Source organism: Dermacentor andersoni, chromosome 5 (genome assembly GCF_023375885.2).
Source record: "Dermacentor andersoni chromosome 5, qqDerAnde1_hic_scaffold, whole genome shotgun sequence".
NCBI lineage: Eukaryota > Metazoa > Arthropoda > Arachnida > Ixodida > Ixodidae > Dermacentor > Dermacentor andersoni.
In genome coordinates, this window is record NC_092818.1 from 176,839,252 (window position 1) to 176,863,285 (window position 24,034).

At 45.2% G+C, this 24,034-nt stretch overlaps 1 protein-coding gene across 2 annotated transcripts in view; it reads right to left on the bottom strand.

Annotated features, from left to right (window-relative positions):
- Positions 1 to 211: 211 nt before the first annotated feature.
- The window catches only part of qsm (Zona pelucida superfamily protein qsm), a 268,022-nt gene continuing 244,199 nt past the window's right edge, over positions 212 to 24,034 (bottom strand). For both annotated transcript variants that reach the window (XM_055071342.2, XM_050179296.3), the window contains 7 exons: positions 21,665 to 21,762; positions 13,966 to 14,126; positions 13,600 to 13,754; positions 11,920 to 11,998; positions 9,962 to 10,112; positions 9,366 to 9,516; positions 212 to 6,822 (listed from right to left, as the gene is read on the bottom strand). In XM_055071342.2, the coding sequence (XP_054927317.1) occupies positions 6,614 to 6,822; positions 9,366 to 9,516; positions 9,962 to 10,112; positions 11,920 to 11,998; positions 13,600 to 13,754; positions 13,966 to 14,126; positions 21,665 to 21,762 (1,004 nt within the window). In that variant the 3' untranslated portion in view covers positions 212 to 6,613. The remainder of the gene's footprint in view (positions 6,823 to 9,365; positions 9,517 to 9,961; positions 10,113 to 11,919; positions 11,999 to 13,599; positions 13,755 to 13,965; positions 14,127 to 21,664; positions 21,763 to 24,034) is intronic.

Here is a 24,034-nt window from a genome sequence, read left to right on the forward strand (position 1 = left end):
TCGTTCCCATGTTTCTGGAAGGCAAAGCTGGAGGTTACTGGCTATAGCTTCTTTTTTTTTTTTTTGGAATGAAACATGTCTCTTTGAAGGAAACCAAAGGCCCTCTTGCCATAGCATCCCCTCCCTTAGGTCTCACGTAATCAGTACAAATTTCTACTTCCTATACATCACCGCTAAATTGGATCAATAGAAGTGAGACATACACGGCAAATACAAATGTTAAGGCGTTTCTTTATTATTTGACATGGCTACTGACATTCTTTTTTGCCAATAGCTCTAAACGCTACACTCTTGGAACATCCAAAGTATGTACATTAGCAATGTCAGCAGGATGTGAACGCTACTGCACTGTCACGTGGCCGACGCGCGTGCTTTCATTCTGGCGTCCCTCATTCAACAAAACGCCTGTAATGAAATAGAAAACAATGCACAAGAATAGAAGTGCGCACAAAAGAAACACTGAACAAGTACAAAGGCAATGCGAAACAATGTAGTTCATAGTTATACAGACAAAAAGAAAAGCACATGCGCCAAACACTCAACAAATTTGTTTGAACGCCACAATTAAATCGAACACTTACAAGCAGATAATCTGTAATGACGACTTGCACAATAAAAGATTTACAGTAGCAGGAACAGACATGTACAACTTTACGTAAAGGTGCGGAATGAGAACAGTAACGAGTGACGTACGTCAACAGAACGGGACATCCGAAAGCAAGGTCCGTACATACACGCCCTAAGGTTAAAAGATTAGTGCGTTGTTTTGAAAGTGAACACAAACGAACGACATATGACCCATTCATTATTTGGCAATGGACTGCTGCCGATGACTCAGCTATGCCTTACGATGATGACATTGGCCGATGATAATGATGGAACGCATGTAATGGCACAATGTTCCTGCCTTAAAGGACACAGAGTTTTGATGAGTGTCAACAACGTCACGAAACCACGCCAGACGTTGCTTCAGAATAAAGGCCGCGGCTAAATAATATTATATATTTGTTTGGTGGTGTTTCAAGTGACAAATTCAGATGAACTTCTTGTCTGCCTTTTTTTATTTGCTTTGGACAGATTGGAGAAGCTGGCGAGACATTGACAGGTCTTAGAAACAAATACATTTTTTACAATTAATTTAAAAAATCTAAGTCTCCGCAAAACAAATGAAAAAGGAAGGTCCAATTGTTTCTATGCTTTTTTTTTTTGCGCACGACTTGGTTGCGAAATATAAGAATAAACGACACACTGGTGCAGATAACCTAAAATGTAGGCAAACACATTTTATGCTAGCTTTTGGTAATGGAAATACAAACGGTTTCAGGGTTGTTTTTCTTCACAAGTAGAGATACGTGGTAACATTCTTCAATTCAATGACCAATACTCGGTGTCCTGTTTAGTAGCATCTTCGTACATGACTTCGTGACAGGCGGTCGTCGGCCAAGATGAATGAAGCGAGGGCGGGCTAAATGTATTTGCTTTGTGCGTTGACAAATTGGCGGGATTGTAAATCGCGGCATCTAATGTGCCAAGAAAATTCTCAGTTAAAGGATGGACTTTAGAGCTCATATGAATAGTGCTCCTTGTTGAACGGTCAGCAAAAAACAACAATGTCACACGCCCACACGACTGCTCGCTGGAGAACCTCAAAGTATTGTACCGCACTTTCTCAAGAAAGCTCAAATACAAATGGATGCTTCCAGACGACTTTGTGAGTGCAGTGATATTGATTTACAAATGAATGGTAGGACAGAGAATTTTTACAGGAGAAATTAGGTTTATGTGTGATACGCAATACCCAATGTCGGGAATTTTCTTCTTCGCTTACGCCATGAGTCTCAACAGCGGCTCAAATGTAGCGTCCTTGACGCCTCCTCTACCTTGATGAATACTGCCAATAAGCTTTGCTTTTTATTGCGTTTTCTTCAGTCAGTCCACTTCCGATCTGTAAGCCATCCGCCAAGGCCTTTCAAAACAAACGCATCCTGCTTTGCAGGACGATTCAGCTTTGATCTTCGTTATTCAAACAATTGTGAAGCGCGCACGTGCTCTCCTTCCGGCACCGCCGGACCAATTTGAATGTAGTTTGTTGCCTTTACAGGAAGAATCTAAAATCTACCAATTGTTTATAAGAGACCTTTATTTAGGCTCACCATAAATTTTTCTTGCAAAAGCTGCCAGAAATTTAAAAAATTCAGGAAAATAAAGCAAGAAACAAAAAGTAGTTTTACATTTCTAAATAAAAACTGGTTCCCTTCTTGCATGAATTAGGTTGTGAAAAGCACAAAAAGTGTATTTATCATACGTTGCTCTCAATTACACCGGTAATTTCTTCACTAGACGTTAGCAACGCTGACCCCAACGAGAATATTAATTCAAATGAACTGCGGAATTCTATGGCACATTTTTATGATCTCGACATTTTAGTTCAAGCCGTTTAGATAATTGTGATCGTTTCAACGTGAAGTTATTGTTTAGTAAAAGGCGTTGGTTCATTTCTCAAAATTAATTTAGACAAGTAATTCCAAATATTTGAGACCCTAATCAAAATCCATACTTCTAATCGTCAGTTCAAAGTGTAAATTTTGCTCATACAAGGGCGCTCGTCTGTCACATGGCTGGCACCTGTACCTTTCAGGGGTAAAATCAAATCGTTAATTGGAAGAAATGAAGTTTGCTTTTTTTTTTTTTGCTTTGGTTGTGTTGAGTAAGGACGACACCAAGAGAAACGCATTAAGCAGTAAACAGACGTTACGAAAACTACATACTTCACTGTCAAATTCTAGTTTCTGATTTTTCAGTGCACACCAGTTGGTGGAAATTGAAGCAAATGTTTTAACTATAACTTCCTCATCACAGGTGCAGTTTGAACCCGCTGCCGTTCGCCATTGGACAAACCAGCACACTTAAGTTTTCAAAACTTATTACCGTGTAGATATTAAGCTTCTCTAAATGCAACGTATTTCGGTGAAACCAGTTCAGCGATAGCCCATGAAGGGAATTTCTGCGTTTGACACGTGGCTTTATAGAGAAGTCGTAATTGTTCTCGAGCTGCCAAACCTGCCACTGCAAATAAATCATGGTTCGTAGCATGAATTCCTACCAACATACTCCGCTTCCTGTCGTTCCAAGTGCCTCGTCACCACATCGCTCACTACCACAGCAACAAAACAACGCCGTATAGTACCGCAACGCTTTAAATCTCCTACGTTAAAGCTTTCGAGCAAACGGCGGACTATTCATGGCGACATTAAGCACTGTCATCAAACAGATGTTCACCGACTTTGCTGACTTTAACAAACCCTTCATAACAACTCTGAGCAGACTTTGGCTTCCTTCATAGTGCTCATTTATTACCTAATAAGTTTCGGTAGAAACTGAAAACAATGCACAAGAAAGCGCACTCACGGCATACAAACTAAATAAACACATTCAGGACAACATGTTTTACGTCGTACCATACATTTCACGTCTGTTCAAAAATATAAAACCCAAAGAAAAGCGATAACTGATTTACAAGGTGATGAGTGATAGTCAATGTTTTCCAGCTCATGCCTCGTTTGTTTTAAAAAACTGTACAAGACCTTACCAACAGTTTGTACAGAGACGGGGAAGCATATCGTCTTTTAGACGAAAATACACATAAACGACCAAAACTAATGTTGTTCGGTTTGTCACGTGACACGATAGCGTGGCGAAGCCGCGCTGAACTTTAGAGGTATGGAACAAAAGTGATTGAGACCATGAAGTGCACGTGAACAGAATCCAATGGACGAATTCACAAAGCGTTCATTTTATAATAACTGTCTGTCATTGGCCAGTTTCCATTCTAGAACACGCCCAGCTTTATGAATACATTGTAAGAGGTCAAATAACAAGTTTTCATCTTCCTCAACGTTATATTACGATTGCTATCATGATTGGTCCTGTGCGCGTCCTATGAAACGTTTGTGAACTGCTGGAATCATACCGTCCTGGTAACACGGTGGACTTAATTCGGTCAGCAGTGAATATTTCCCAAGATATAATTAAGTAAGATAGTTCACCAAGAGATTCATTTCTCGAATTAGACGTGCCCAAACCACGATGTGATTATGATGCACGCCATAGTGGGGGCCTCCGGATTAATTTCGACGACCTGGGGGTCTTCAATGTGTATCTAATGCATGGTACATATACCTTCTTATATTTCGCATCCATGGAAACCAAGAACTTGTATAGTTCGATAACTTGACGAAGGAAGTGTACGCCTTTGATCTGTTCATGTGTATTCTGTTCATCAAATTTAACTGTTTTACTTTATGCGTTGCAAATTTAAATTTTTTTAAGCCACCGCGTGCTTAACTGGAATCATAGCAGCAACATGAAACGTGCCTCGAACTTGAACAATGCAGCAGGCGACAGTCAATCAATCAGTGGATTGAGAACCAAGCTCCCTCAAAAATGTCTATCAGCACAAATGAATCGATTCGATTCCCTGATGTTCTTTTACGAAACATCACTCCAGCGCACAGAAAAAAAAGGACGAGCAGAGAGGGACGATAAGAAGGCCATACTTCAAGTTGAAGTCCGGTGCTCTTGTCCCTCGCCGCTCGTCCTTGTTTTTTTTTTTGTTTCTTTTGGTGCGCTAGAACTATGTTTTCTAATGCAACTCCCAACCAACTAGCCCAGCTGTCCACGCCTAGCAGTATTCCTGATATTTGAAGCATACCCGACGAGGTCTGTGTGTAGAGCTTCACAGGTTAAGTGGCTTACGAAAATGGAGCAGTCTTGTCGGCAGTTACACGAGTTAACATTGGTAACTGGAAAAAAGTTAGTTTCCTTTGAAGACAACTGAACGCGCACCTGCGGTAGTGAAGGGAAGTGGCAGGCTAATAGAACATTTCTCTTTTCGGCGTATATTTTATGTTCTGCAGTATTCAACCGGAAATTAAATGTCGGTTGAGCCGAGCAGTTGCCGATGGAAAATAGCATCGCTTAAAAATATTTTAGCTGGACTCCGGAATCGCAATATTCCGCAACTTCTGCTTTCAGTTCTTACCGTAGTGTTTTACCTATGTGGAAATAACGAAGTTTTGAGAAAGCAACTCACACATGTCCCTTTTTCGTGGCGTCGAGAATGAAATTTGTAACAAGGAGTGCAATTACGGCAATTCAACGATCTGATTTGGATAAAGACGTCCAGAAACGACAGCATTTATATAGTTACTTATTTTCACGCTCGTGAAGTAGGGAACCGGTGAAGCATGTTTGGTTTTCAGTCTGTCGACGTTGTGTTGACATTGATAACAGAATTACTGTTACCCACCGCAGTATAGAATTTGTGATTTTTTTCGAAAGGAGCTATGTGACTGTCCTTCATGATGAAAGCTGCGACGTGAATGATAAGCAACAGCACAAGAACACTTATTGTAGAAATCTCACACTTCATATAAGTACAATATAGCTGCCTCCGCTGTGACGCAGTGATACATTTTCACCACGTTAAAGGACGTGTATAAACAAGACAGATATACGAACGACCAGCGCACTAAAATCGTAACGCGCTGAATGAAAACAAAATAGTACAATTCGGGAACAAAGCTATTCGTAATCACTTCCACGCACACTCACATGAACCGCGTTCTCCTATTTCTTAATCAAAAGCTGGAGTTTATTGACCATGATAGTGCAAAAAATTCAAGCGAGAAAAAAAAGTATTCGCTCATTTGACTATGCGTAAAAGAACATTTGACACGTTCGCTATAAGTAGAAAATTATTCAGCGGAAATTTATAATCCATCGCGGATTTCTCGCTGAAGGTTCCAACACTTAACTGATAAATTGAGCATGTAACATTCCTGATAGTTCGTCATGCACCACGAATTATGCATGACGTTGGGTGCCGAATTAATACGGCACAATATTTTTTTCCTGGCTTCTCGGAGAGCTGTAGTACAACCTAATTGGATGGGTTTGCTTTTTCCTCGCTCGGTAATTGAAAACCTTTACTGCGCAGCTTTTTCAGCATGAATGTCAGAGGGGCATCGTTTATCAAATCCTTTCACTGTCATTTTTATTGTTGTTTACACGGCTTCTTTTTGATAGGCAGACCAGTCAACAGGTCCAGATAAAAGAAACTTTCGTAACCTGGTGCTAGTTACAAGAGTAGTTGATGCTAGCCACACTGACATGCCTTTCTTTCATGTATTTCATAACACTGACCTGTGAGAAATGCTGGGATCCTACATGCACACCTACATGACTGGGAGCAGGATTTACCATCAGAGTACATGATTCATATTACTAGCGCGATATAAAGCGGACGAAAAGAAAAGATGCAGACAACACGAACGAACAACACCGCCAGCGTTCGCAGTGTCTAGATCATTGTGTCACGTTTATATTGCGCTAGTACCATTATTTGAGAGCGTAGCAATCAATTAGCCCGTGTAACAGCATCACTTTCAGAGTTCACGCTTTCCTCCTCTCTTCTCTCAGAAACGGTCAGCATGCGCAAGCTCCCTCAGGAACAGGATTTCTCTCGATGCGCCGGGAGCCACCGAAAACAATGATCGGTGGCTCGAAGCGCAGCTTCGGCAGAAAAGAGGGACAGCAAATTGGGCGTGCGTGATCAGAAGGAAAGCCTAAGCGTCGCCCGAGTGTAAGCGGCCGCAAGAACCAGGCCAAGCAGAGGAAGCGTGCAGGAGCAGCAGCGACCAGCGCCCAGCAGCGCCGGCGGCCCAGCGGCAGAGCGGTCCAGGAAGGACGTGTCCCCGTCCACGGCCTGCTTCAGCGGCAGCTGGTTGGCGGTCCGAGCGTCGAACTCGCCCGATATGGACCCTGCAAACGCCAAGCAAAGCGAGCAGCTTACGGTTTGCTCGGGGGTGGGGGGGGGGGGGGGAGGGGAAGGAGGCAATCCCTGCATCCCATTTCAAAGCCTAGCGGAGATTATTTTAGGGCCATAACGTTCCATTCGGTCTTCATTCTTATCCCCCTTCGTCACTGGCTCGTACAAGACTTGAACGACGCCGCGCCACCGTAAATAGAACGTTATAATATACAGGCTCTGGGGCTGCCTAACTCAATATTTTTTTCCCTTTTCTTGAAGCGAAGATTCTGTTGCCTCACTCGTGTCGGCGACGGTGTTGGCGTTGCCGTACGAAAAAAACCAAGCCGCGCGAAAATAAAAAGTGCTTGTCGGGCTGCGGATTCGAATCACCGACCTCCAGGTGGCGAGACCACCACGCTAGCCAATTCAGCCACTGTCGGTTCATCATACCCGACCTTTAAAGCAGGGTTTTATATGCATTATATGCAAGTAGGCGCAGGGCAAGGCGTGATTTAATCACAGTTGTACCCTCCCTCCAGAGGAGGGAAAGGGTAGATCGCTTGTTCGCTCGCCTCGCGCCCGCCGTTTCCCGCCAGTTCAGGCCCGGCAGTCACATGGGGAGGCCGCATTTGATTCGTTCTGCCGAAGAGCAAGCTGCGTTGAAGGAACCGCAGCGGGAGCAGGCCGCACGTCGTGCGTTCGGCCAAAGAGCAGGCGACGTTTGATGAACGCCACCATGAACTCGCTTGAGAAAAGGCTCGTCCTCGCCGTGAGGAAGCGCGAAGCCGAGGCATTACGACAACGAAGATGCGCGGATACCGAGCTTCGCTTTTCACAGTAGTGTAAGGGCGGAATATATAATTAAATTGACAAATAATTCGACAACATAAAAACTCAAAGAGCAATGTTGAAAGCGTCAAGGCAATAATGTGCCACGGCAGCCACTGAATAAGTTTAGTTATTTTTACGCGTTCCGTGTGATTTATTGCTTATGCGGCATTGCTTAGGTTAGAGCGTGTTTTTATATTTTATTTCTTTTTATGCAACATAGCACTATACTTTAGCATTTGCATCAAGAAAATGGAGTATAGGGGACGTGAGAGTGTTTTTATTTTCTATGTCCTTCTTAGTGTTTAGGTGTGACTTTATATATTCCCTAATCAGTGTCAATCTGACTTCCAAGATGAACCATAAAGGGCGATCTGGACTGCACCGCGCGTGTTAGGGCCGCAAATGAACATGTATGTATGTATGTATGTATGTATGTATGTATGTATGTATGTATGTATGTACGTATGTACATACATACATACATACATACATACATACATACATACATACATACATACATACATACATACATACATACATACATACATACATACATACATACATACATACATACATACATACATGCATGCATGCATGCATGCATTCATTCATTCATTCAGCCATTCATTCAGTCACTCATCTCGCCATTCATTCAGTCATTCATTCTATCCTGCCACCAATGCAGTGTGATATTAAAATAAGCGAAGCGACGTAGTAGAGAAGTCGGTAAGGAGAGCACGTAAGAATGATAAACACGGCAGGAAGCAGACAGCCAAAGCACTACTGCGTGTAAATTATAGCTTTAGTCCTGAAAACAAACACAGCATGATAGCTGCCACTGAAATAGGCGCCCTCTATTGGTGAGCACCGCGCAGTGATATGTGCACGAATTATTGAGCGTCGGAACGCACAGTATTTCTGCTTTGTAAAAATGCACATATAAGAAATAATGTCATACTATTTGTGACGGTACTCTTCGTTGATGTTCGCGAAATAGTTTCCTCAATGAATTCCGAATATGCGTGACCCTACAACTTATCTGCATGCAACTTGAACGCATAGCGGAGGTAAATAAAACTCATAACTATGAATTGTCAGCAGCGTGTGCACTCTGTGAAAACTGAAAAGAAATGCTTCGCCATCAGATAAATATTGCTATGGCGTCTGAATTCGGTTGCTTAGCGCAGTTTCAGGTATTTCAGGTTTCAGGTAACTAAACCCTTAGCAAGTACTTTCTCTTTAATCTTTCCGCATTTCTTAAAAATATTCAGTGATGTGCCCCTCTCCAGTAACGAACAGGTTCATGGCGTGCGGTTTTATTTCTCGCTCACTTTCCTTCTCCTCTGACGGCGTGCTTTCTATTCATTGCACTATTCATTGCAGGCGAAGATGAGTCGACTGAATCAGTGAATGATCATTAATCTGCAACAATGTCGCTAACGCGCTTTGAACCATTAGTGGTGGAATTCAGTGAATCAGAAAAAAACGTGTTTTTGCTTGCTGCTGCGCCTTTATCTAATCATTTTATTTAAAGGTTATCTCTAACAACGTGGTGGCGACGGGCAAGATAGAATATTAGGTAGCACGTTCACCTAGAATACCTAAACATGCCACGTAACTCGGCTGGCACTTACAACACAGTATGCTCGCAGACGTGAACTAAGCGACACGGCAGCAACCAACCATGAAAGCGTGAGCCCGTTTCAAAATACTGTAGGCTTACCTTTCTTGAGCGTGAACAGGTCGTCTCGGTATTGAACCTTCAGAAACGTGGTGAGTTCCACTTCAAACACTTTATTGGGGTCGTTTGGAATCTCCGGCGGGATGGAGCGTCTCCTTCGACCGTAGCCGTACTGATCATTGCCGCAAGGAACCTGGTGAAGAAAATAGTTCAAATTTGCCACATTGCACCAAGGGTTATTGATTATGCCAGCAACAGTCAATAAGCTTATGCAGCTAAGCAAAGCTCGAAGATTCATTTACAAACGTGAGAACTAATGTTGTCCGTACACCATGAACGGAAGAGACCGAGTAAACTACGAGTACATGGGCTCACAATAAATGTGCAAGCTGGGGCAATATTCAGGAAACCGAACATTTCTTCCAGCTAGTAGCATGAAGCTACAGCCGAAAGAGAAGTTTCATAGTTGAAGAAAAATTCACTCTGGCAAGGAGATTGAAATCGCAACCACTATCTTTCGGCAATCATGCCTTTTGTGAGCAGGCTTCGTTTGCAGCTCTGTCTTATTTTCCTACGGCGGATATTCTTTTTCGCAAAGAGGGTTGAGAAAAACAGAGGTACACAGGGATGTCTCTTACGCCTTTGCATTCCTTGATGCACACGTTGACGGTGCCAACAAAGAGCACGTAGTTCGACTCGGGGAACTTGAAGGCCCTGAACTTGGCTGAAAGCGTGTCACCACTGTCGAGAGTCTCAAAATTGCCAAAAATGTATGGGTCGATGGAGCACCTGAAACACAACCAAACGGTAACATCATTATTATTAACATCCTTCTTAATGTTAACGGCAGAATGAAGAGTTCTGCCTTAGATTTCGAATTACCCCTTTGCTGCGTCATCCGACTCCATTAAGCACTCCGTCAATCAATTGCAACATCTTTGCACTCCAAATGATCGTCTTACTGGTCGCACTAGATTTGTCTCAGTGTTCCCACCTTGAGGTACAACGTGTACTTAGACTATGGCCTAGTGTCGCTTTTGCGTCCCATTCTACAAAGGCACATTTGACTTTTATTTGAGACATTGAACTCAAAGAAATACTTTAATTATGCACCTTGTGTTATGTGTTTGTGAAGTGTCCCATTTCATTTATCATCCCATTCACCTGGAGTAGCATGATAGGTATGCGGACTGGCAAACCTCTACAGTGTTTATTAAAGACTAGTATTCTCTCTTTCTCTTTCTCTCCATCCTATCTTTTTGACTGCAAATAGCCTGATCACCATATTACACCACTTAAACCTCTGCCGTCCTCGACTGCCTTTTCATTCCTTTGAAAATGTTCTGTTATTCCAAGAACCCACCGGCTAGATGGTCTACGGATTGCATGACCTGCCCAAATCACCCGCCTAATCTCAACTAAAACATGAAACAAAACAAATTTTTCCTTTCACACAGAACCTTCGTTTTCACTGGACCTGCAAAGGATAAGTAAATAACGGTGCAAGGGGCCTAATTAACCGAGAACATTCCTGTCTGGCATTCTTGCCTACTTGTTTTTTTTTTTCTTCCTTCGATTTTTTTTTTTTTTGTTTTTTTTGATGAGACCAGCATCGTTAATTTTGTTTCTGCCTCTCAGACAATGATTCGATTCCTTTTGACTTTACGAGATATCGCCGAATGCATAACTTTTAAACCAAAAGACCAAACTTAAGCTTCATAGAAATAATGGAAATCTTTTCTGATTTGCACATGTCTTCTGCACAATCCGATTATGCATTGTCAATCTGCGGCTTCTAATTACGCTCCTAAATATGCACAAGAACTTCGCATTGGGACAATAGCGCCTGTTATTCTTTTTATTATGCTGTCAGTGCCACATTTTCTTTACGTAAGCATGTCGTTTACAATGCTAATGAGTGCGTACTTCGTGATATTGGCGCTAATTTTGGCCCCGTCAATTGATCTTGTTAGAAACTGCCAAAGATGAAAGCTACAGGACAGACCTTTAAGCCTCAAATTTATCGACACTGGAGTATGCAACGTCATCACGGACGGCTGGCCCCTTATACAGAAGCCGTGTTTTCTACAATCTATTTGTTGCCTGTATCCTCATCTGCAGTAAATAAGCTCTTGATCTTTACGCCTGACACCCATGACACAAAGCAAAAGCTCTTTCATTCTCTTCAAGGACATAACCTAACGTGTAAGAAATCAGTGTTTAATTGGAACTACACGGCTGGTCACAGTTCAAAGCATCACACTGAATAGCCATTTAATATCAAAACACATCTATGTTTCGTAGTCGAGTTTTATGGAGTCCTATTATTCAGGCCAGCTTTTTAGATGATTTCGGCTTTAATCGGTGATTCAATGCTGATTAAGTGTTCGCTTTGTGCTGAGTCTATCCTGTGCAAGACCAGAGATGCTATAACATGGAGGCTGTTAGGAAGTAAAAATAAGTCAATTTATGCCATTAAAACAAAAACGCCTACCCGACGCCAATGTGGAAAGTGTGCGTTAGACACGGAATATTGTGCAGCAGTGAACGTCACCGATGCAACCAAACTGCTCCAGATCTCGGAGGCTGTGCTCACCCATTCATAACGATCACTTCTTCCTGCTTGTTGGCACTGTCTGTGACTTTCAGGTAACTTGTCAGGATGCCATAGGTGCCTGCAGAAATAGCAAAGGAATAATGGTCACCTAGAAAAAGTCCGTGTTCCAGAAGCGACGAGTTGTTTTTTGTCTTGTTATTTATTGATATGTAATTGAAACAGAGGTTGGGCGTCTTTAATGGCACCAACTACTCCTCTTCGCAGGGCAAACTAAACTAAATGCACGAAAACCTTCAAACAGTCAAGTATCACAATCATTTGCGAAGTACCGCGCAAGAGTAAAGAAGTGACATACACGGGTACGTAAACATAAAAGAGTTCGAAAACAAGCATATAATTTGACATTACAATACTTTAGAATAGCTGGCTCTAACAAACCCTATCTTGTGATTTTTGTACATCTAAGAAAAAAAAAGACAAATAGCAAACGATCATGTTAAGTTGAGCGTGACAAGTAAATTTTAGCAAACCTCCACAACTTGCCTTTTGACATGTGAAGAACTGTGAAATCGGTGTTTGCCACTAGCATTTGGCGTATAAATGTCGACTGTTGTTGTTGTTGTTCTCTGCAGCGACGGCGGCAGAGGCGGCGGCTACTAGGAGCGCAAATGCTTCCCTGTCTCTCTAGATAGCCGTGGAAACACTGTCTTTCTGCCCCCCATACAGGGAACCTAAAAAACCAATGAAGCTACAAAATGAAAGAGTTTTCAAGTACACTGGGTTAGGAAGTGGCCTGTGCGCACACTTTGGTTGCAAGCGACACCTATAGGAATGAGATTTAACGGCCATCAGCAATCAAGCACTAATTAGCCTATTTCCCGGTGACAAGCTTCACGTTAAGCTCTGCATACCCGCACGGCGGTGGGACGCTTGTCAGCGTGTGCTTGACCCCGCGAGAGCTAAGTTGAATGGGATGCTAACGAGGCTCGTTTATGATGGGAGAAGAGATTACACTAACGGATGACCGCGGCACTATCGTACTCGATATCTCTCAAAAGGAAGAAAGCAAACCGACCACGAAATAAACATTGTGGTTCAACACTGCGAAATCCCGAAAGAAAGCAACGTACTACAACGATTCCATCGCTTACCAAGCCCAGTTCGAAAAGTTATGTAGAGACCTGTGGTTGCGAATAAGCGGCGAACACACAGTGCAAAAATTTCGCTCTCCAAACCTTGTATATCCGCTATGTAGCTCACAAACGGATTATCATGCAACACTACGTAACAATATTATTCAGAGACCTCTGAATAGCTACACTGTGTTCGCTGCACAGCTGGAAATTAGGAAGATTTATTTATTTATTTATTTATTTATTTATTTATTTATTTATTTATTTATTTATAGTGGCAAAGTTTGAAATTTACGTGGTTTCTCCAATGCCACCGGCTCCTCAGCGGCCACAAAACAAAGCGCTCAGTAAATGAAAGGATGCCATAACAAGTATCATTTTACGCACAAGTACGTAAAGTCTTTAACTAGTACACACAGTGCAGTGTTTAATAATACATACAACTAAACGGCGAAAAATAAACCAACTGCAAACTCCGCAAACTTCTTGCTATAGGACACATAAATTACTAGCATTGTCGAGGCAAACAGACCTCTACTGTAGACAGCGGGCCACGAGAACATGCTTAAGCGGGCAGCACTCGTACCTCTGCTCTTGGGGTCGAGGAATATAAGCATCTCAAGCGGCGTCCCGGGCTGAACGTTGAGGGTGGTGTCGAGCACGCGGCCGTTCTGTCGTATCGCCACGTCGAGGTAGGGCACGGGCGCCCGGGCCTCGATGTACTCGGTGATCTTCAGGTGCCTGCAAGATTGTGTCATTTTTAAGTGCAAAGGCGAGGCAACGAAACAGGCAAGACAGAGCGCTTTTTGTGGTGCCCGTGGAGACAACACGAACCGGCGCACCCATACAGGGAGTAAACTCACCAGCACCGCCATCACCACCACAAAAGACAAAGACTGGCTTCACTGAACAAGTAAGTGTTTGAGCGTCTAATTGTGCCGTCACTACTCACTCGGGCTCCACAAGGTCGAAGGGAAGCGACTCCCGGCGAGCGCGTCCGCGAGACGTGATGCTTTGGTTGAAGCCCCCTGGCAGCACACACTTTGCCAGAATGACTTGCGTCTCCTCGCCGGGTGTCTCAACCATGATACGGTGGTAGTAGATCCATTGGCCCTGCATTCGTAAGTGTTGTTAGCAGAAGAGGATGGTGGGGTACAAACAAGTTTTTTCTTGTTTACATTTGTTCGAACAGGAAGTGCGTGCACGACTTCTGATAACTTATACAATACGTAGAGCAAACCGACCGACCGACCGACCGACCGACCGACCGACCGACCGACCGACCGACCGACCGACCGACCGACCGACCGACCGACCGACCGACCGACCGACCGACCGACCGACCGACCGACCGACCGACCGACCGACCGACCGACCGACCGACCGACCGACCGACCGACCGACCGACCGACCGACCGACCGACCGACCGACCGACCGACCGACCGACCGACCGACCGACCGACCGACCGACCGACCGACCGACCGACCGACCGACCGACCGACCGACCGACCGACCGACCGACCGACCGACCGACCGACCGACCGACCGACCGACCGACCGACCGACCGACCGACCGACCGACCGACCGACCGACCGACCGACCGACCGACCGACCGACCGACCGACCGACCGACCGACCGACCGACCGACCGACCGACCGACCGACCGACCGACCGACCGACCGACCGACCGACCGACCGACCGACCGACCGACCGACCGACCGACCGACCGACCGACCGACCGACCGACCGACCGACCGACCGACCGACCGACCGACCGACCGACCGACCGACCGACCGACCGACCGACCGACCGACCGACCGACCGACCGACCGACCGACCGACCGACCGACCGACCGACCGACCGACCGACCGACCGACCGACCGACCGACCGACCGACCGACCGACCGACCGACCGACCGACCGACCGACCGACCGACCGACCGACCGACCGACCGACCGACCGACCGACCGACCGACCGACCGACCGACCGACCGACCGACCGACCGACCGACCGACCGACCGACCGACCGACCGACCGACCGACCGACCGACCGACCGACCGACCGACCGACCGACCGACCGACCGACCGACCGACCGACCGACCGACCGACCGACCGACCGACCGACCGACCGACCGACCGACCGACCGACCGACCGACCGACCGACCGACCGACCGACCGACCGACCGACCGACCGACCGACCGACCGACCGACCGACCGACCGACCGACCGACCGACCGACCGACCGACCGACCGACCGACCGACCGACCGACCGACCGACCGACCGACCGACCGACCGACCGACCGACCGACCGACCGACCGACCGACCGACCGACCGACCGACCGACCGACCGACCGACCGACCGACCGACCGACCGACCGACCGACCGACCGACCGACCGACCGACCGACCGACCGACCGACCGACCGACCGACCGACCGACCGACCGACCGACCGACCGACCGACCGACCGACCGACCGACCGACCGACCGACCGACCGACCGACCGACCGACCGACCGACCGACCGACCGACCGACCGACCGACCGACCGACCGACCGACCGACCGACCGACCGACCGACCGACCGACCGACCGACCGACCGACCGACCGACCGACCGACCGACCGACCGACCGACCGACCGACCGACCGACCGACCGACCGACCGACCGACCGACCGACCGATTGATTGATTGATTGATTGATTGATTGATTGATTGATTGATTGATTGATTGATTTCTCATCCCACAGTGTGAAAATGAAATGAAGGATATGTTGCCCATGACTACAGGTACATAGTAGTCATCGCGAATGACCACCAGCCTTGTTCGAGCTCGATCTCACATAATCTCTCCCGCTGTAGTCAAAGCTTCAATACGGGGCCCTCCGCACCCTTTTGCAATTGGCCCAGACCATATTGGCAAGCGGTTTAGCTTATGAAACAGACACAACGTGCGTACTACAGTCTTCATACTTGTCCACACATCAAAGAACTTAAGTCGTTACGGACATGCAGCTTCAGGAGCGCAGCGATGATTACGCTGTATTGGCATCGCCTTTGAAACAGTGCGGTGAAAATAGTGACCTAGCCTGCTTGAGTTAATCAGGTATGCTATACACATTTCTCAATTTAGCATTTATACATACAACTCCATAATCTCCTTTTTTTTTCTTCCTCAAAACTTCTCTACCTACGTTGTTCCGCCACCTATGCATGCAACGGATCCGGTCATATCAATCTATTCACTGCTTTTTTCCCCAATACTCTAAATTTCTCTTGCTTATCTAGATTGCTGACTGGTTGATGCTTCCGTCCACTTTAAGTTAAAGCGCCTCTGGAAGGTTTACGTTACCTACGGGTCTCACTGGGTGAATCTCTTCGCATTCCATTAGAATGTTATCTCCAAATTTTTGCTGCAGTAATCACATGCCTCATTTGATTGCGAGTATTTGCTACGATATGTTTTTTATCCTTAGGCAACTTGCTCGAACCTGAAATACCAAGGCACTGCTCTTTGTGTTACCGCACAGATTTTCACTTATAATTTCTTTCTTCCCATTCTTGTATACCTCTATGATGCTCTTTGGCATCCATTCTTTGCATCCACTTCTTTGTCTCTGCTGCTTCTCTCACTTTCTTTTTTGATGACCCCTGGTTGTCTATTTACGCTTTCAATTACCCTGTACTTAGTTTCCAACTTACTAGACCTCTTCCTCCATTCTATGCCCACGCATTTCAGGTACATGTACTTGTGCACTTTAGATGCCCATTCATTTTGATCCATGTTCCTGAGTCTTTCTTCAAAACTAATTTTCCTCTGCGCTTCTCTGACTTCAAAAAAGGCTCAATACCATGTTACCCAGCATCGCCTCATTTGCGATTTTACCATGGGCTCCTAGAACCAACCGACTTACCGAGCTTTGGCTAACATCCAACCCCGACAAGATATCTGACTTTAAGCATAGAATGGCATTTGCGGACGTTAGCACTGGCACCATTATCCTTTCCGAATTATACGCACCACCTCATATTTGTCATGGCCCGTGAGTCATCTGTTTCATTAATGCTTTATTCCGCTACCCCTTTATTTTCAGATTACCGTGGTGGGTGCTTGAGTAAGCCATTCCTTCGTTTATGTATACACCAAGGTATCTATATTGCCTGACTATGCGTATGACTTGCTCTTCAATTGAAACCCCGTAGTTACTCGTATCTCCATTAAAGATCATAATTCCTGATTTCTCTGTGCTAAACTCCAGGCCTAGATTTTGCTCTGCGTTGCGACATATATTTGCAAGCCTCTGTAAATCTCTGCATTGTCCGCTAGTAGCATTATGTCATCCGTATAGACCAGTCCGGTGACCTTCTGTTGCACTATTTGCCAATTATGACTGTTTTCCTCATTTATCCACTGTTTTCCAGTCGTCTTTCTATGCCCATAACATAAAACGTAACAATAATGGAAACAGAAGACACCTCTGCTTCAGTCCTTGGTGAACCTCCACCACTTCATTATATTTTCGGCCTTCCATACAAAATCGTTTATCTAGATATGTCCCCCTCAAAAGCCCGACGAAATCGTCATCTAGGCCTTCGTTCTTGACAATCCCATAACAATTCCCTATCTACATTGTCGTAGGCTCCCTTAATATCTACATATGCTATCCACAAAGATATATTTTGAGCTACTAAAACCTCTATGCACTAAGTATAGTACAAACATATCCTCTAAGAGTTTGCCTGGTCTGAACCCATTCTGTCATTCCCACATTACATCATTTTTCTCCACCCACTTCCACACTTCTAATTTTATGGCTTGCATTGTCATTCTTTATATCCCTCGCTTGCACGAGTTCGTTTTATCCTTATCACCTTTGCCTTTGTAGATGAGGTTCATTTTGCTTTCACGCCATCGAAGCGGATTTTTTTTTTAATCACTTGCTCTATGGCGCCAGTCAGCAGTGCCTTGCTCTTTGGACCGATATTTTTTATTGGTAGTGTCGGGGTTTCATAAGGTCCTGCGGCCGTGTTAGTAGGGACGTTTTCTGCTTTTTCTTTCAGTAAAAGCTTTGTATGCTAAGGTTTGATCTCTCAAGCTCCTCTGTTGCTGGATTTGTATGAGTCTGAACTACGCTTTCTTTCGGGAGGAAGCAATCCCTAATAACGTCACTTATGTACCGCAGCGCATCGTTTCCTTCGAAGCTGTTGCCGTCTTCATCCCTTAAGCCGTTTGAGAAATTTTAGTTGAAGCTCCAAGAGCTCTTACATGGTTCCAGAAACTTTTTGGTCTCTTTTGCGTATGTTATGCACGCAACGGTACGTTTGTGCATTTAATTTTCTCTCGCACCATTTTCACTCGCCACCCTTGAACAATTTTTTTATTAAGAACGTCCTCTGGCGACGAAAGTATATTGCCTACAACGTGCACGACGTGCTTTCAGGTTGCTCTGGCAGTTCGACTATGTGCACAACGAGAGCAATGAAGCCAGAATAAATCTTACGGTGGCATCTGATGTCTCACTGTTAGTGCTTCTTCTCGCTCTCTTTCTGACATTTTCCTTAAATTTCGGCTATGCTTGCTTCCTCCAGGATATTCTGAAATCGGGTTTTCGCACGTCACCTGGATCTTCAACCTCCTGCACGTGGTCGGATATGCTAGCGGAACACCGGACAAGGCTACGGACCGACCAACCGTCGTGAGACAAAGTGAAGCCTGTATAAGCCCTAATATCATTTGGCACGACCGAGAAGCTGCTGCCAGAGCTCCGCTGAGAACAAGCGTAAATTAAAAAGAAAGAGTAGCAAAAATTAAAAAAAGCGCGAGGATGCTTTGCTAATTCAACTTAATTGGGTGCAGAGTGGCTAAGGCTAAGTGACGTCACGCGAGATTGCTGCGTGTCCACTGGCACAACTCTTTTGTTTGTTTCGTTGTTGTTTTTTTCTTGTTTGTAGTGCGCACTTCTCCGAACCGCTGGCTCGAATGAATAATACTGCAGTTGCAGCTACAGCGGAGCACATGGTAACAAATGTGGTGCGCGAGGAAAATACGAAGAGAAAGTAAACAAAACGGCCATCGTTCATTCCTAATCTTCTGCCAGCGGCTCTAATGTGTTACTATGGGTCAGCAATTAGTCCAAATTAGCATTGAGCTTTCTTTAATTAAAATAAAGATGAAAGAAAGATGTAGTTACGCTATAATAGGGACGGCTACTCCTTTTCGCATAGCAGAAATAACAGTGTATATCAAAAATATGCATTAGGAAAATCAAAAACAACGACGTCATAGGGTCAGAAAACTACAGCACAAAGTCGTGTATATCCACGAACATATAAATATAAAAGGCAAAGGCAAGTCGCACCACAATGAGTTAGTAAGCAAAGTTACAGACAATATCACACAAGCGGCCGCGATGTAGACTGCAATGTAGACTGCGATGAGCATGTGAACAGATGAGGAATCGCAGAGTTAAAGTAATGCACGCACAGAATAAGGCAGTCAAGAGTGAGTTTCAACACATAATACAAAAGAGCATGACACGTAATATACGAGCACTAATTACAAATAGTGAGAGCAAGTTGTGGTTACATTGTGTGTCTATTCAGTGCGATATCTAGTACTTAATAAGCATGCCTGTTTCTTCGTAAAATGTTCGAGTACATTCAATGCTTTTCGCTGTGTGATTTTCAATGGCCATAGGCCCAGCAATTTCGCGAGTGAGAAAGGTCGGTGAAGATCAGTGAGGAACACTCTGCTTAATAGAGAAGCTCGTACGTATCAACTTACAAGCCACGTTTACGATATGTCCGAAGATAATTTCTTACGACTTCTACGTTCTAAAGCAAATGCGGATATGATTTACGTAATAAATTAGCTTGACTTCAGTTAGTTCTTTTGATGCACCGGCCACGAGCAGCTGATTCTGGTGTTAAATAGCATGATCGCTTCTCAGACCAAGCGTAAAACAAATGTAGTTATAAGGCAATCGCTAAGTACTAACACACCTGTTTGAGAATTTGCCATAGCCAATAATGAACAGCCCTGTCGGTTAATGGTGGGAACATATCGCAAAAGTTGCATGTGAGTATCGCTGATGTGCCGATGTGCGTGCGTCGTGTTTTCTTTTGTGTTTTTTGGCCATACTTTATTGATGCTCATTGTTCGCTGGGAACGAGCCATAAGTCAGCAAACTGATAGCTCTCGATAATCGGAACCCTACGTTATGTACAGCCACAGCAGCTGGCTGAAAGAGAACAGGTCCCGAAACAACCACTTAACTCTTTCTCGGGCGTTCTTTTCAAATTCTCATCACTAATTGGCTCCTACCAGATTGATGTGCTACAGCTAGCTCATACTCAAAGAAGAGAGTAAAATCGGGAACGTACACGACATCGTTCTATTGTTTCTCCTGCAACTAATGTTATTTCTGTTCCTTCGTTTGGCAATGAATCGTTGTACAAAGGCAGGCAACCCAAATTGACAATATTTCCCACGTCACCAATAAAACTATTTACAGAACAACACCTCCTCTCTGATTCATTGTTTTCCTGGTGATATTGTTATGATGCCTTGGTGTTGAGCGAAGCATGAACACACGCCCCTCCCCTTTTTGTGCACGTGTATTGGCCATTCCAGACGTAGCCTACGTGGCTCCCACAAGAGTGCACAGTACTAGCGTGGGAGAAAGTGCGTCTATTCATCAAGGCGTCCGCGCGTACAAGACGTAGTGGTGTCTCGCCTCACTGGGCGAGAAGAAGTCAAACACTCTGCCAACGCAAACAAGATCGGCCAGGAGTGAAAGCGTAGACAACAGCCTGAACACGTTTGTCCCTCTTGCGACGGGGCGGCGCTTTGCGAAAAGGATTTGCGCGTCGGCGACGCGTCGTCGGAGACGAGGCCGAGGCTCCCTCAATCCTCCAGAACGCCCTTACAAATGAGATAGGTTTCGACATTTGTTTACGCAAGAGACGCAAGCCTTAGAATCCGTTCCCTCAATCTACGGTCATTTAGGTTTTGTTTTTGTTTTTCTTCCCAAATAAGCAATCGCCTGACAAACTCAAGGAAGATAGAGACATATATTACTGTCAGCTGGCGGTCCAGGAGACTCCACATGAAGTGTTCTCCTACACGAGATTCTCATAAGCTACAGATTGAAGCTGAGCTTTAAGCTACACTCCTGAACCTGTGCGATTAAGAGGTGCGGTATAGATATGTGTTAGAAATACAAAAAATCATATAAAGATGTGTCATATTGAAATACACTGGCATAATATTGCAGCGTTAGGCAACTCGAGTTAGGTAACTGCTAAGAATAAGAAATAACTACATTGCATTCAAATATAGGCAATGAATTAAACGAGCAACTCCTGTGAGATTTCACAACACAAGAGAAATAAAGAAATAAAAACCCAGACTCACTAAGGTTCCACAAAACCTGTGACGCTAGGCTGGCATCAATAGTGGTAGAGAGGCGAATAAATAAAGTGACTTGTGGCTTTCATTTTCACCGCAGATGAAGAACGTTTAGCGACCAAAGAAAGTCACAGAAAGTTTTGAAGTCTTAGCATTCCTGCCTAGACTGTTTAATTTCCGTCTTCAGGATGCATTTATGAACAGTTGGCAGTTGACGTCGCTTACCGTGAGCTTGTTGTGCATTCTTGTCGTTCCGCAAGCGTAGATGTTGTCCAGCGGCAAAACGAAAGTGGCCTTTCCGGGCGTCACTTGTGGTTGACAACCTGCGGTGCAGATGTAAGAGCGGTTACTCGAACTATCGAAGTAAAGTGGGTCTGTGCTGCATTCAACAGCGCGCCGAAAATAGTTTCCCCCCTTTCCCCGTCACACCGTGAGTCGGCACTAGCGTAGTCTCGAACCCAAATTCATTTGCCTCAGTCGACATCAAAAGCGAGAGCAATCACGATGAGTTAAACGTGAACTGATTTCGAATTTTGCGGTTGTAAAAAAGCGACGTATGCCCGTGAGCAAAAGTGTCCGAATCACGAGCTCCCAGAAAAATCCGAATTCTTCGAACTTGAAACGCACAAAGCGAAATTCACAAGTGCACTGTCCCAATGTGCACTTGCCGCAATGTCGAGTTTAAAGTGCAGTCCTCACTTTCAATTTGCATTCACAGGTGGAGAATAAGATTGGCTTTATAACGGAATTCTTGGTTCGTATATTTTTTCTCAAGGGAACACATACTAGCGTTATTATGTGCAGCATACAGAACACGTAGAACGTATGTGCAGTGTAGGAGTTGAGAAGGACGTCGGGATGAAAAACTTGGGAGGTTTATTTACATTATTTACAGTGAGAGTCAATTAACAGTCCTAGAGTCATTACGGGCCGGCAGCAACTCGGATGCTGCGGCCCGTGGCAAGAAGCTCGAAAGAGATGAACCAAGGAATGCTCTAGGAATGCTCTCTTGCTGCTCCCGGTCTGCGTCTTTTAAGTCCTTCGGTGTCTCGAAGACACGTCACGTTCGGCCAATGGGAGAGCCCGCTCAGGTGACGCCATTTTCGGCCAATCGGCGAGCCCACTCGGGTGTCGTCATTTTCGGCCAATGGTAGGCGCCCGTGCGATGGAGTCACACCCGGCGAAGAGAGTCGCTGCTCGTGTGTTTGTCCGAGGGCTTTCTTCTCCCTGCGGTCTTGCCTTGCTGACTTGCAATGCGCCGTCACAAAAGATGGATGGGGGCAACGCCGCCAGGTTTTCACGGCGCATTACAGCCGTCTTGCTTCGGGACCCACTTTACCCGCAACAGTGCCAGGCTCTCGCTTCACTTTCGGGAAGAGTCAAGCAGTGAATAGCTCCACCGGCTGCACACGAAGGGGGGTCCGCCAACTTATTTGCACGTGCCGTGCCTCAGGAATGTGGTATCCGTGCTTCTGCGCTCCTTAATTAGCTGTGGTGCGATTTGATGTGATCTGGGGAACTCGAAGTAGGTTCAGGAAACGGCCGCGTATCTAACAGCAGTAAGATCCCGCAGGCACGTCGATATCGGACACGCACTCAAGTGCTCGCGTCGGGGTGACCACATTTCTCTGGGACGAAATACAAAAACACATTAGTGCATTTAAATTTAACTTATCGTTAAAGAACCGCGAGTGGTTCTTCCGCTATACGGCCTGCCTCATATAATCAGATTCTGGTTTTGGCACGTAAACATAATAATTTAATGACATTTCTTTAGCGCTCGTGTCTACCAGGCAAAGTAGAGAAAGGCCAGGAGCAGCATTCATACCTTATCGAAAAGCGCTACTCAATAAATTCTACCCATAATGGTGCACTGATAAAAGTTGGAATTCATCAAGATTCTAAATATCATTATCGAGCATCAAAACTGTGTTATTTAGTTTTCGTGCTTTTGGTTGTTTAATTTACAATTCCTTTTTCTTACGTTTTTTTAACTCACACATCTCGTACTTGTCACTGTGCAACCAAAGCCAGTTCAAGTTTACTCAGTAGTACTGACTCTTTGCTCTCACAGCCAGGACAGTCTACGTCACATTATTGCAACCAATGGCACTTGCGCATAATGAGTAGCAGCACTTCTCTCCTTGTCTACCAATTTCGTTTCCAATATATCAAACAGATAACACGCAATCCCTTCTCACTTGCCTGCATACAAAGGGGGATCCACAGTTTATCCGAGTTTGTGAATGTTTCAAATGACTATATCAAAATCAATGTTGCCGGTTCGACTACCGCCAAGGCAGCGGATATTTGAAGGAAGCGAGAAGCGGAATGAAAAAAACGCTCACGTACCGAGCTGCGTGTGCATGTTAATAAATTTCCGTGGTCAAAAATTAATTCCGAACTCTCAACTGCGGCATCTCGCATAGGACTTGTTACTTCCTGACTTTAAAACCCGACGAATTAATGAACCTTCGAACAACCTCGCCAAGCGCATTTAAGGCAAGTTTGAATGCTTACAACATTACTTCCAAATTTACATAAGACGGGTATTTCAAAGCACTAAATAACAACCTAGCCAATCCACATAATGGC